Source organism: Haliotis rufescens, unplaced genomic scaffold, assembly GCF_023055435.1.
Source record: "Haliotis rufescens isolate VD_foot unplaced genomic scaffold, xgHalRufe1.0.p SCAF_14, whole genome shotgun sequence".
Lineage (NCBI taxonomy): Eukaryota > Metazoa > Mollusca > Gastropoda > Lepetellida > Haliotidae > Haliotis > Haliotis rufescens.
Genome location: NW_025963824.1, coordinates 31327293 through 31341467, shown reverse-complemented (window position 1 = coordinate 31341467; position 14175 = coordinate 31327293). Strand labels below are relative to the sequence as shown.

Here is a 14175-nt window from a genome sequence, read left to right as displayed (position 1 = left end):
GGCCAAATATGGCCTACGAGACACTATAAAACGTATCAATCATAAACTATGTTACATGTAGTCCCATAAGCTGGCAAATATTTCGCCGCAATATAACTGAAAAAATGCTGATGTGACGTGACAAATAAACTTACTCACAGACAATGCATTTTTCCAGAGAGTGTAGCACAATTTTATCAAAGTTTTATTTACAATTTGAAAAACTATAATAATATGAATATTAAAATTCATCATCACTTTTGAAGTTTACTAAAATGTCACCAGTTGGAAGATGTCACAGATAAACAAGGATTTTAACTAAGTTTGATCGTCACAGGTTTTTCCCCAATTTGCCAGCACAATGCAGAGGATTAACAGTTACTGTGAGTGAGCATGGTTTTACGCCGCTTTTAGCAGTTACTGTGTTTATACAAGCACAGAAGTCATGCCAAAACGCTCACAGTCGTTAGTGAGTAAACGCAACTGAGGATTATACAAGTATCAATCACAACCTTTGAAAGCTAACATGTGAATAAACTCACTTCACTGAAATTTAAATAATTAAGACACTTGCAGTGACAAAGTAATCAGTGAGATAGTATAGAAATACTGGGAACGCTAAACAACTTCATTGTAAATAGACAAATGCACCTGTGAATGGTCAAGGTTTTAAATACCGAGTGAAACAAAGACGAGGTGCCAGCCTACACTGGAAATGCTGTATGCTGCATGTCCAGCCTCCATCAACATCTCCAGTGAGCTTTTCGCGATTCCGAGCCTTGCGCATAACCATTGTCATGACCTGGTTGAGTGACTTCCTTCCATCAACGTGAAAGGATTACCCACAGAGAAAGAAAGGATTAAAATCATATCCAAATGGTATAGCACTCACAACCAATTTCCTCTGATAGTAAACTGTCACCTTTGGTATCCCCAACAACACTCACCATGGTCATTGGGTAAATGTAAAAATCACAAACCCTAACGAGATTCTGTCTACATGGTCACACTCGGTGATTGTGAAGATCTAAAATTCTATCAACAGTGAGACAAAATGGCTGTTAATATTCATTTCCAATATCCTCTTCGAATTACTGATAAATGTTAAGTCCCACACAAAACTTTCTCTGAATAATTCTACAAAATACCAAACAGAAAGTTGGGTGTGGGAAAATGGGACTATTGTTTATTTGTACATATACTCTACGTTGAGAACGACGAACATCTGCTTCCTCGGGCCTGGGAATGTTGGGTAATTGTTCAGTTATAGTGAGTGAGTGAGTTTGGTTTTACGCCGCTTTTAGCAATATTCCAGCAATATCACGGCGGGGGACACCAGAAATGGGCTTCACACATTGTACCCATGTCGGGAATCGAACCCGGGTCTTCGGCGTGACGATCGAACGCTTTAACCACTAGGCTACCCGACCGCCCCTGTTGAGTTATAAGTAACTGATAGGGATTTAACTGTATACATATGTAATCGAAAAAAGAAAATGCTTTTTAGAAGACCCTGGATTTCAGACGAAGAAATGGAGTGACGGTGCCATTTTGGAACTCAAAAATTTCTTGCTCACGGCGTGACATCATGGCTGCTCTGGCACTGAAGCCACTTTTTGACACAACTAGCACACGACAGCGACTGAGAACAGTCTGGTCTAGCAGTGCCAACTCAAAGCCCCAAATTGCATTGGGCTTCTTTCCCTGTCTGTCAATATGCACTATCAGCCCGCCAGTGTCAATTTCCCTGGCGCCGAAATATTTCCTGGCACTAAGCCGCACGTCCATGGAGTCACTAGCAATGAAAACACGACTCGCATTTTTGAATTTAGATAGAAATGTCCATAGGTATTTGACAGTGGACAAGGAATTGATTTGAGCGCCATCATTAGGAATGGTTGGATTTCTCCTCATTCGTACATGGGCGCAAACTAACTCATCTGTTTTCGGTATTTCACTCATAAACTTGTTTATGCGTTCTTCAAAATGAAGTGATGGCTTCATGAGAAGGTGCCAAATTGTGTGAAACACTTTACCGCAGTTGGGGTTTCTAAACGGCTCTGGAACAAGATGACCATATTGTGGGCTCTTTTGAATTACTGTGATTGAATCAACATTTGTTTTTAAGAAGATGACATCACAAGGGTGATTGATGTTCAAGTCATGGTTAACCTCGTTAGGATCAAATCTGTTATTCCAGTCAAGCACTTCCCAACTCAAACCCAGAAGTTCGCTTTCTCTCACATACCAGTTGACGATATTGGGGATGTAGAAAAGCTTGACATCACATGGCGTGGTCATGTTGACGCCGAACCGTCGCCCTGTTACATTGGCCAGAAGATATGCAGCAACTATGCCTCGTTGCCTGTCTGCCCAACCTCCACACCGTCCTGCTCTTTCACAAAGGTAGATGAGGAAACGTGTTCTAGGAGGCTGGTCAGTGTATCCAATAGGTTTATTCTTCTGGGATTCTGCAACTTTAAAAGTCTTTACAAATGAATCTTGACTTTCATAGGTCACAGTTTTGCCATTGGCAACGTGTCTTGTTTTTTGAGCTAACACGTCATCCCTCGTGCTCACTACTTCTGCTTGTCGTGTCCCTTGAGGCCTGGTGGAAAAAATGAATACGTTAAGTATGTTTGTTTTAACTGGAGATTCAGTTACATCACCGCGTGTCGGTTCAATGTGGGAAGTTAGACCAAAACGTTATGGAGATCTTTAGATGTGAATACAGCACCAAAGATAATAGATCAGATTCTCTAAAGGAATGGACTACTGGTCCATCCATGCTGCCGGAAGTATGAAAACTGACACTTGTGCAATCCCAGCCGACACATGACATTGTTGCAGTGTTGAAATATAGTTGATCTGAGATTGCTCTGTTGAAAATATTGAATCAGCATAGTTTTAATATTAGAAAATATATGTGTTGAGATCTAACATTGTTTCAACTTTGAAAGGTAATCTAAAATTCAAAATGTGTGAAGATAATTTCTGGTGTCCCCCGCCGTTGGTTGGTTTGTTTGTTGTTTAACGCCGCACTCAGCAATATTCCAGCTATATGACGGCGATATGTAAATAATCGAGTCTGGACCAGACAATCCAGTGATTGATATCATGAGTATCGATCCACGCAATTGGGATCGATGACATGCATCAACCAAGTCAGCGAGCCCGACCACCCGATCCCGTTAGTCGCCTTTTACGACAAGCATAGTCGCCTTCTACGGCAAGCATGGGTTGCTGAAGACCTATCCTACCCCGGAATGTTCACGGGTTGTCCCTCGCTGTGATATTGCTCGAAAATACTCACTCACTCACTCACTCTTTAAAATGAAAGTGTTGGACCAAGGGAGATAATGCAGCTTGATCTTGGTTAGACCAAGGGAGGTAACTTGGATAAGCACGCACCCTTGGAGTCAGTTCAGTTTGCAATTGGGCGATGCTTGGATGATCGGAAAAGAACGTTTTTATTCGACTGTTCACGTTAAGCTGACCGCCTCCGTAGTCTAGTGGTAGAGCGTCCGCCCGGAGAGCGGAGGGTCCGGGGTTCGATCCCCGGCCGCGTCATACCAAAAGACGTTAAAAGATGGTGCTTGTTGTTACCCTGTCTGGCCCTCGACATTAAGGGGCTACAACAAGGACTGGTCGGCTCGGAGTCAGTATACTGTGTCTGAGTGGGGTGTTCATGTTAAACTGCGGCATGGTACACTACTGCCTAGAAGTTCATTCCCCTTACATGCATGGGCAACGCGTTACGCAACCCGTGTGCACCCCGGTGGTCACTCGTGTGGAACCCGTCCACCACGCGTGTGCACCCCGTTCGTCACTCGTGTGCAACGCGTGTCACACTCATTAGAGGGGAAACAAACTTTTGACCAAAGGAGGACCCATGTTTAGCTGAACCTGGAGGTGGTAACAAGGAGATAACCTTTTGATTTCCTGAGGAAAAATGTTAATACACATTATTATATTTTTATTATATGTACTTGCTGATGTCTCATTTTTAGATGTGATTTTGTTGGAAAATATGAGTACTGTTGTGGCTTCTACATGATGTTTTGCGATGGTGTAAAGAGAATACATGATCCTGTTAAATGTTATTGCTATTCAAATGTTTTTTTGTGATTTGACATTAACGTCTGTAGTACGACTTTCAGTGATCATGTTTATGAGGTTTGGTGGAGCATTGTATTTATTGGACCCTAATTACAATATGGTGGTTGGGTCTCTTTGTCTCAGCTCCATAGCCGTGACGCTGGGAAAGGGCAGCATTTAATTAATGAGAGAAGGTTATATCATGGAGGATACACTTGAGGGAGGGGGTTCTACTAATTACCGTACCACAGGAAAAGACCTGTAGACGTGAGCGCGAGGTTGTGTGTAAAATGGCGTTGCATAATGGCCGCCAGGAGTGGTAAACATTGAGCTAAAGCAGTGTTGTTTTCACGGGCTTGTTGAATAAATTCCCAGCGCTGCTGTCCATATATCTTCTACTTGATCCCGGATACATCATTCTGGCATTTACAATTTATATTCTTCAACGTACATTAATGGTTTACTAGTCATATCTTTTAGAGTATTTGTCAATTGTGCTGAGCTTACAAGCAATAATTGTAATTTGTGGTGACATATAAACATAAAACGTCTCATTTAAAACATGAGGTAAGTACGATAGTAAATAATGATATTCAAATCGCATCAAAATACAATGATAACAAGATTCATATGTAACCCTAAAGCCTGTGTTTCACATCCATAGCCAGGAGGAAAGCTGCTGACTAAACAAAGGGAAGAAGCTTGCCCTTACAAATATGTAGAGACATCATCTGAATATGACTATATATGCAAATGTTACGATACTGTTCAAATATTGTGTACATGTAGTCCCATAAGCTGGCAAATATTTCGCCGCAATATAACTGAAAAAATGCTGATGTGACGTGACAAATAAACTTACCCACAGACAATGCATTTTTCCAGAGAGTGTAGCACAATTTTATCAAAGTTTTATTTACAATTTGAAAAACTATAATAATATGAATATTAAAATTCATCATCACTTTTGAAGTTTACTAAAATGTCACCAGTTGGAAGATGTCACAGATAAACAAGGATTTTAACTAAGTTTGATCGTCACAGGTTTTTCCCCAATTTGCCAGCACAATGCAGAGGATTAACAGTTACTGTGAGTGAGCATGGTTTTACGCCGCTTTTAGCAGTTACTGTGTTTATACAAGCACAGAAGTCATGCCAAAACGCTCACAGTCGTTAGTGAGTAAACGCAACTGAGGATTATACAAGTATCAATCACAACCTATGAAAGCTAACATGTGAATAAACTCACTTCACTGAAATTTAAATAATTAAGACACTTGCAGTGACAAAGTAATCAGTGAGATAGTATAGAAATACTGGGAACGCTAAACAACTTCATTGTAAATAGACAAATGCACCTGTGAATGGTCAAGGTTTTAAATACCGAGTGAAACAAAGACGAGGTGCCAGCCTACACTGGAAATGCTGTATGCTGCATGTCCAGCCTCCATCAACACCTCCAGTGAGCTTTTCGCGATTCCGAGCCTTGCGCATAACCATTGTCATGGCCTGGTTGAGTGACTTCCTTCCATCAACGTGAAAGAATTACCCACAGAAAAAGAAAGGATTAAAATCCTATCCAAATGGTATAAGCACTCACAACCAATTTCCTCTGATAGTAAACTATCATCTTTGGTATCCCCAACAACACTCACCATGGTCATTGAGTAAATGTAAAAATCACAAACCCTAACGAGATTCTGTCTACATGGTCACACTCGGTGATTGTGAAGATCTAAAATTCTATCAACAGTGAGACAAAATGGCTGTTAATATTCACTTCCAATATCCTCTTCGAATTAATGATAAATGTTAAGTCCCACCACGGACCTATATAACCTATATATATTATACAAGTCCGTGGTCCCACACAAAACTTTCTCTGAATAATTCTACAAAATACCAAACAGAAAGTTGGGTGTGGGAAAATGGGACATATTCCTACGTGAAATGATAAGACATAAGCTCTGATGACTGTTCTATCATAATTGTACTATCTAAAGCATAAATTTGGCGAACGAAAAACGATATATTTGAAGTCACCCTGAATGACTCACGTGGGCAAAACTTAAAACGAATATGTTCGCAATCCACAAACAATCACTTCATTAATGGCGAGCATTTACCAACCCGCGACACTCGTGTCAACTCGGGGATTCCCCTAGCAATAAACTCGCTTCTAAAAACTCACTACTGTTCCACTGTCGGGTAGCCATGCACAATGGCTAGACTGGACCCTCGTGGAATGGTTCATGCCATAAAAGTCCAGCAACCGAACACTAATTAAGACGGGCCGACCTTGTGTTCATGGTCTGGTGAACACAGGTCAATGGCCGCTCATTAACTCAAGATTCACATCTCACTGTTTGATTTATCTCACTATCCATTTGATATATTTTCCAACTTCAACTGAAACCCGGTCCCGTGTTACACGCATGGCACACGCGTGTTCAACGGGTGTTCAACCCGTGTGCAACCCGTTGAGCACCCGTGTCACATACGTGTTACACGCGTTATCAACGCATGTTAGGGGAATGAACTTTTAGGCAGTAGTGTATCTCAGTGAGCTACCACTATAAATCGGTACAAGCAGCCACACAAACACACACACGTGCATACATGTCGCCAGAAGAGTGCATAATCGCGACGCGACGTTTAACCCCATTTCACCTCACCTCACCTCACCTCACCTCACCTCACCTCACCTCACCTCACCTCACCATGTGTTCGGAACGGACATCAGATACTTGACATCGTGAGATAGAGGGATGTGCCAAAACACTAAATTGTTTTTAATTATTGATGTGCCAAAGACATTGTTGTGCCTCAGAATAAGTCACGAATATTGTAAAGCCATCTACCATATTGATATAACATAAAATAAGCTTCATGATAATATATGTAACTTATGTATGGGCATACCATGACGTATAGTTGCACGAGAGCATGATATATAGTTACACACGACAATAACTCCCATATAGGACCTGTGTGTGTTGTGAGATGTCATGATATGTAGTTACACAAGAGAATAACTCCCATATAGTAACTGTGTCTGTTTTGAGATGTCATGACATGTAGTTACACAAGATAATAACCCCCATATAGTACCTGTGTCTGTTTTGAGATGTCATGACATGTAGTTACACAAGACAATAACTCCCATATAGTACCTGTGTGTGTTGTGAGATGTCATGATATGTAGTTACACAAGAGAATAACCCCCATATAGTACCTGTGTCTGTTGTGAGATGTCATGACATGTAGTTACACAAGAAAATAACCCCCATATAGTACCTGTGTCTGTTGTGAGATGTCATCATATGTAGTTACACAAGAGAATAACTCCCATATAGTACCTGTGGTCTGTTGTGAGATGACATGACATGTAGTTACACAAGAGAATAACCCCCATATAGTACCTGTCTCTGTTTTGAGATGTTGATGATATGCAGTTACACAAGAGAATAACTCCCATATAGTACCTGTGGTCTGTTGTGAGATGTCATGACATGTAGTTACACAAGAGAATAACCCCCATATAGTACCTGTGGTCTGTTTTCAGATGTCATGACATGTAGTTACACAAGAGAATAACCCCCATATAGTACCTGTGGTCTGATTTGAGATGTCATGACATGTAGTTACACAAGAGAATAACCCCCATAAAGTACCTGTGGTCTGTTGTGAGATGTCGATGACATGTAGTTACACAAGATAATAACCCCCATATAGTACCTGTGGTCTGTTGTGAGATGTCATGATATGTAGTTACACAAGAGAATAACCCCCATATAGTACCTGTGGTCTGTTGTGAGATGTCATGACATGTAGTTACACAAGGGAATAACCCCCATGTAGTACCTGTGGTCTGTTGTGAGATGTCATGACATGTAGTTACACAAGAGAATAACCCCCATATAGTACCTGTGGTCTGTTGTGAGATGTCGCACTGATGTTAAGTAGATGCACGCAAGAGAAAGGATGAACAGCATCACGAGGCACATCGCATACCGAAACATACTTCACTGTAACAAAAGAGACATTTGTGAAATACTGTTATTGATTATTTCGTTTATTGTAAACAAAAGTTTGAAAGAAAGACAGAATGACAAGTGGATGCATGTAATATGTGCCAGTCGTGTTTGTCCAAAACAATCCAAACAAAATTAGGGGCGGTCGGTTAGCCTAGTGGTTAAAGCGTTCACTGGTCAGAGGGAAGGTAGCACCACACGTTATATTGTTTCATTTCTATAACGTTGGGCATTGAGATTTCTGGCAATAACCACCAACTGTTATCTCTGCATTGCTGTTATTCCTGCGTATACCATAACACTTTCCCCGCCTAACCGATCTTCATTCATGGCACAGTTATTAGAATAATGTTCACCACAACTTCTGCACATTCGAATCAGATCCGTCTGTAAACATGTCCTGTCTCCACTGATTGGTAACCAATCGTAAACCACTGCCCAACGACGATGATTATTAGTCAAAATTGGTTGTCTTGCGGGTTTCCGAGCAACGATGCCATAACGCCGTAAACTCTCTAACTGTCTGTGTCGATATCCTATGAAGCCCTGGGAAAGTGTTGGCAGTAATTGTTGCAGTTTCGAACTGTTGTCGGATGTGGGTGGTTAAAATTTAATGGTTACACGTTTTGTTACTGTGAACGTTAACCCATCATGCCACCTCACATACAGACGTCCTCATATTCCATCATACCAATAGCTTTTTTACGGTCAATTTAGAACAATCGTTGCATGCTTATGACTAACTGTATTGGATAAATCGACGGGGTTTTTCCGATGGAGATTGTTCCCACTTTGAAAATGATCACATGCCAGACTACCGATGATGTTGGTATATTTATCCAACAAACTTTCCACTTTTTCATAATTATCCTCTGCAGCACGAGATTGTCATCCCTTCGCTCTGTTTCATAGACTGCATATGGTGTGTGCAACCAACACAAACTTTCATGAAAATTATACAGCAAATCGGCATGACAGTTTCTTTTGTTGCTGAGTATATTAGTGGAGCGGCTTATTGACTAAATTGTGTACTTTGAGTTAAAAGCATCACATTTGGTACACGGGATCTTCATCCCAGCACAAACATTTATCTCTCCGCCAAATCAAAGATGGCCACCAAAATTATCCTCATATATATATCACATAAAGAATACAACCACAATGATCAAACATATCATCCAGAGTTGTACATTGAATTACACGTATCTCTGTCACCTGAGTTTGGTTGCAACCGTTGCCACATTCACAAAGAGGTGTGCACGCAAGACCTGCAACAACACATGTAAACCATATGCTCTGCATCCTTTCTTGCATCCGCACTTCAGTGGCTCTCCACATGACTTGGACGCCTCTTGTAGTTTAGTCCAGGGGGGCTCGTCAGAATCCCTTGGAGTTTTAAGCCAACACTACGGAGCTGGATCTCTTTCAAGGGCCATGCGTTTACATCCTGGTAGGCAATTTGCTTGGTGTGTTCATACATTGTTGAAGCTGTTAGTTGAATAGTCTCAACTGAAATGTCCCGTTTGATGAGCAGTGTCTGAAATGCTTCAGTGACTTCTGTGGCTGCTATCCGTGCGTTCCATGCCGTCTTTTTGCCCTTGCTTCCAAAGGACACTTGGTAACACCAGGTAAATGCGTGAAAGGCACCAAGAGCTTTGGCTACATCTTCACCAGTTCCTGAAACAATACCATGCATCGCAATATATCTGAACGTTTGCCCTGTTCTGGTCGCGATCCACAAACGTGACACGCCATGTTCGTGCAATAAAGCAGTGGCAAGGGCAAGTACATCACTGTCCATAGTTCTAAGCATAAACCATCTGTGCCCATGGTGCGACGAATCAATGGCATGCAACAACAATCAAGTGTCTGCCTCTTCGTGAGAACAAGGAACAATAGAACCAATATCTGCAGTTACCTTGTTTGTCAGAACCAGATTCCCACGTGTGGCAACTATTTGTGTTTCTATGTCCTGGGGCGCTATCAGTTCTGTCAAAAAGCTGAATAGTTCACCTGTGTTGTCAGATGATATCTAGAAAGACTCCCATTATTCTGGAATCCTATTGTTTGAACACGTCTTCTTCGACCAATACCTCTGTTGAACCTAGTGGTTTCCTTCATTCTGTGTGTAAAGTATACATCCCAAATGACATCAACATTCGGTACTTGTACATAGGGTTGAGATACAAGTTGTGAATAGTCACCAAGGGTCATGCATTCAAAATATATATTCTCAATTGCAGCTTCATCAATCAGAACCGCATCGACATGAGGAGGCCAAGTTGTGCTTTCAACAAAAGTCTTCAGGCATGACTTCAGATCAGATTTGGTGCCAGAACGCATTTTCCCATGGTGGCAAATGTTGGTGGTTCACAATGATTCTCGTGTTTAAAGAATGTGTCAAAAATTCCCTTGACGCACCTGACAAGACACATACAGTTTTTCAGAGCTGTTTTCCTTCCTTTAAGTTGATGTTTCCTTCTTTCTGTCAACTGAACAAGGGTAGATTGTTTTTTCTTGATTGATTTATGTATATTTCTCTTTCGAGTCTTTCATCTACAAACACAGGAAACTGTGGGGACTCCAATAGGTACTTTAATGGTTTATGATCAGTTTTGATCACAAACTCTACATTATGCAAGTAATGGTCAAGCTTCTGTAGGCCAAAATGTATCGCATATGCTTCTTTCTCTATGGTTGCCCAGCGTGTCTGTGTGTCACTCAGCTTGTGCGACAGAAAATGAATAGGCTTCTCAGTCCCGTCATCACTTATTTGGGCTAGACAAGCACCAATACAGCTATCACTCGCATCCGTATATAGGATGTAGGATTTGTTTGGGTCAGGATACGTCAGCAACGGTATCACTGTAAGACTCTGTTTCAGGAAATCAAAACCTCGTTGGCATTCCTCTGTCCAGGAAAATCTGGCATATTTCTTTGTTAACCTCACAATCGGTTCAGCGATCTTTGAGAAGTTGGGAATGAAGCGACGATAATAGTTGCACATACCAATGAAGCTTCTGGTAACACTTGGTAAAGAGTAGTGTCAGAAAAATGTGGCCCTTGCTTAACTTTTGCCCTGCATAGACTTCTACTCTGAGGCTTTACTATGGTGTCCCCAGCCAGGCGAATAATCGAGGCAATGTGCAGGACTTCTTCCAAAGGTACATAGGTCTTTCCTATCCTTAAGCTACCGAGGTCGGAGTAGAGCCTGACACCATTTTGTTTCAGCCAATCCCTCCCCCCCAAAAATGTTCCTGTTCATGTTGCTTACAACATAAATTTGATGACTTAACGGCACACCTCTCATCTTAAACGTTATGTTTACAAAACCATCTACTTCTAAGTCATCCCCATTGACAGATTGCAGTGAAACCTTTTTCTTACCTAATTCATAGAGCCCTTTTAGCTTATGAAAAAACCTTCTATGGATAATATAAACTTCAGCCCCAGAATCAATTAAACACCTGTATTGTTGCTTTCCTATCTTAACTGTACATGAACTCGGGCTACCAGCTAAATTTATAGTATTCCTCTTCCCAGCGGTTTCATTATGAGAAGGAGTCTTTAGTTTAAACTGTTGTTATGTTGTCCCCTGTGTGCTCCATAGTTCACCCCATAATTCCTGGCTCTGTTTGGACAATCTCTTTTGAAATGACCTGGTTGATTGCACGACCAACACAGCATGGCCAGCGGTCTACCGGGAGTCCCTCCCTTATCATTTGTAACTGCGTTGACGCTGGGCCTATTACTTGACCTAGTCCTTTCGTCGAACCTACAGTCCCTTGCTCTGTGACCTGTTCGATTGCACTTAAAGCATTTAGACTTAGGACGATAATGATCGACCTCCATAGGCTCTTCCTCACTTCGGTCATCCATTGACCCGCTTCCCTTTCCTAGTCTCAAGTTAAATCTAGCACGCAAGTTCTGTTCATGCGTAGCGCCTGTCACAGCTGTGGCGAGGTTTGGTGGGTTTTCCCTCATCACTTTCATTTTTAAGTAATCATAGGCCAAACCATCTATAGAAAATCCTACTAACTGGCGCTCTATCGCGGCAGCATTCCCGTCCCTGCCTAAACCTGTATATGCGTCTTCGGCAAGATTCAGCAGCCGTTCTGCTAACAGCTGCACACTTTCGCCATATTTTTGTTTTACTGCCCTCAACAACATGAACGCATGTTGTGGGTCTGTTATTTCAGCAAATCTCCTCGTTAATTCATGCTTTAATTCCTGCCATGCTGCTTGATCATGATCTTGTAAATACCTATGACTAAAATCGCTAACTGCCCCTGAACTTGACTGATAGGCCACCAGTTTTATTCTTTCCTGATCTGCATTTGTTAGTACTGCGTATTTTGCTATGCTTTTTAACCATTCCTTAAATTTTGTAGGTTCCCCCTCAAAAGTTTTAATAACCTGCGCTATTCCCTGCGCTCCTAAGCTTGTCGAAAGATTAGCTAACTGTCCCGTTATTTGTCCTGCTATCCCTGTCAAAAATTCTCCCAATTCCTTGCCAGCCATAACGAAAAATGAAACAGAAGAAATCCGAGCTACTTACCCGAGTTGGTCTGAGCGTCAGTCTTCACTTGTCCCAGGCTGTTCCTTTGTTTTGAGAGGGATCCGGGTCACGGCACCAAAGAAGAACTCCAACGTGCTCTATATGTAGCACAACAGACAAACACGGTCTTCGGTTTCAGCAGTTTTAATAATAACAAGGACTATTTTTATACGCTGGTACTACGAACTCTTAACAAGGGCGTGGCAGAGACTGTGGGAGAGGCTATGGGCTGTTTCAGGCGTGACCCTGTGTGACTAGAGCTCGTCCCAGTGTGCTGGCCTTCTGAGCGGTGACTTGACTGTTAGCTGTTTGCCGTTGGCTCGTGTTCTTCTGCCGTTTCTTCTGGACTGCTCTGTCGGTTTGGTCCTGGTCAGTGTTCAGCGCCCTTCTCTGCCTCTCTCCCCGACTACACTGACAGTGCGGTTTATATAGGAGTTTCTCAGCAGTTTGTCAACAACTGTCTGATTTATAACCATCATCTGGTCATGAAATGACACTCAAACCTTTAAGGGGGGTCGACACAAGTTCGTGGTACAATACACTGGAAACTCTTTGTCAACAACTGTCCGATTTATGACCATCACCTGGTCATGAAAAGACACTCAACCTTTTAAGGGGGGTCAGTAACCTTTCTTCTGATGAACACAATAAGCCCACCTCTACACAGCCTCTGGCCATACTGGATAGTGTTACACCAATGTTCTCTATTTGATTGTTTGTCTTCACAAGGCTGCTGTATGTAATGGTTCTGTTGTCCAATGTCAGGAGTTCGTCAGTTTCTTCGGAGAAAGCATTTCCCAGTGTATCTTTGGCAGATGCTGTTCCTGGAAATACTGCTGAAATCCTTTCCTCTGTTTGAGATGTGTTCGTAGTAGTTGGGCTCTACCAAGCCAACCGTCTGGTCAATAGGCAAGGACGTGAATGCTCAACGGGTCTTTCTAACAACAAACCGTCCATTTTGCAGATTCCTGGAGGAGTTTGCGGAAGTGATGTCATGTGTCTCCAAAGTACCGCCAACCAACGTACAGCCTATGTGATCGAGTGCAAAAGCCAATGGAAGCAGTTGATCTAGGGACCTTGTGAACAGTTTGAAATTTGCAACACGCAACACAATTTGCGGTAAACACGCCGTATTCCATTAGCTATGAACAGAAAGATCTGGCTTTCATCAGTGAAGACGGCCCTCTGCAAGTCAGGTCGCTTCCACCGGCGTACAGTCAGGGTACCTCTCAATCTCTGACGACGACGTTGATATGTCAATAGCTGTCCTCTGTAAGGTCTGTCAGTCCTAATTCCTTGAGCACTGAGTCGACTGGCCACTGTCTTTCGACTTACCATTCGTCACTGATTACGTCGATGTCAGGAATCGATTCCGGATATGCAAAGTACCGGTCCTCATTGGGCGTAGTTACCCTTGGTTTGCCTGTTCTTGGTCTGTCTGGTGTCTACCCGGTCTGTCTGTAACGTTTCATCAGGTTAGTTACAGAACCATGGGAGCAACCAAAA

The 14175-nt window shown here is 42.1% G+C and overlaps 1 protein-coding gene across 1 annotated transcript; it reads right to left on the bottom strand.

Moving 5' to 3' along the window:
* Positions 1–1315: 1315 nt before the first annotated feature.
* LOC125379231 lies at positions 1316–12104 on the bottom strand. Its single transcript, XM_048395474.1, has 4 exons — positions 11864–12104; positions 9556–9788; positions 9327–9379; positions 1316–2587 (listed from the first exon to the last, which is right to left on the bottom strand). The coding sequence occupies exons 1-4, from the start codon at positions 12102–12104 to the stop codon at positions 1483–1485; spliced, it is 1632 nt and encodes a 543-aa protein (XP_048251431.1). The 3' UTR covers positions 1316–1482.
* Positions 12105–14175: the final 2071 nt, after the last annotated feature.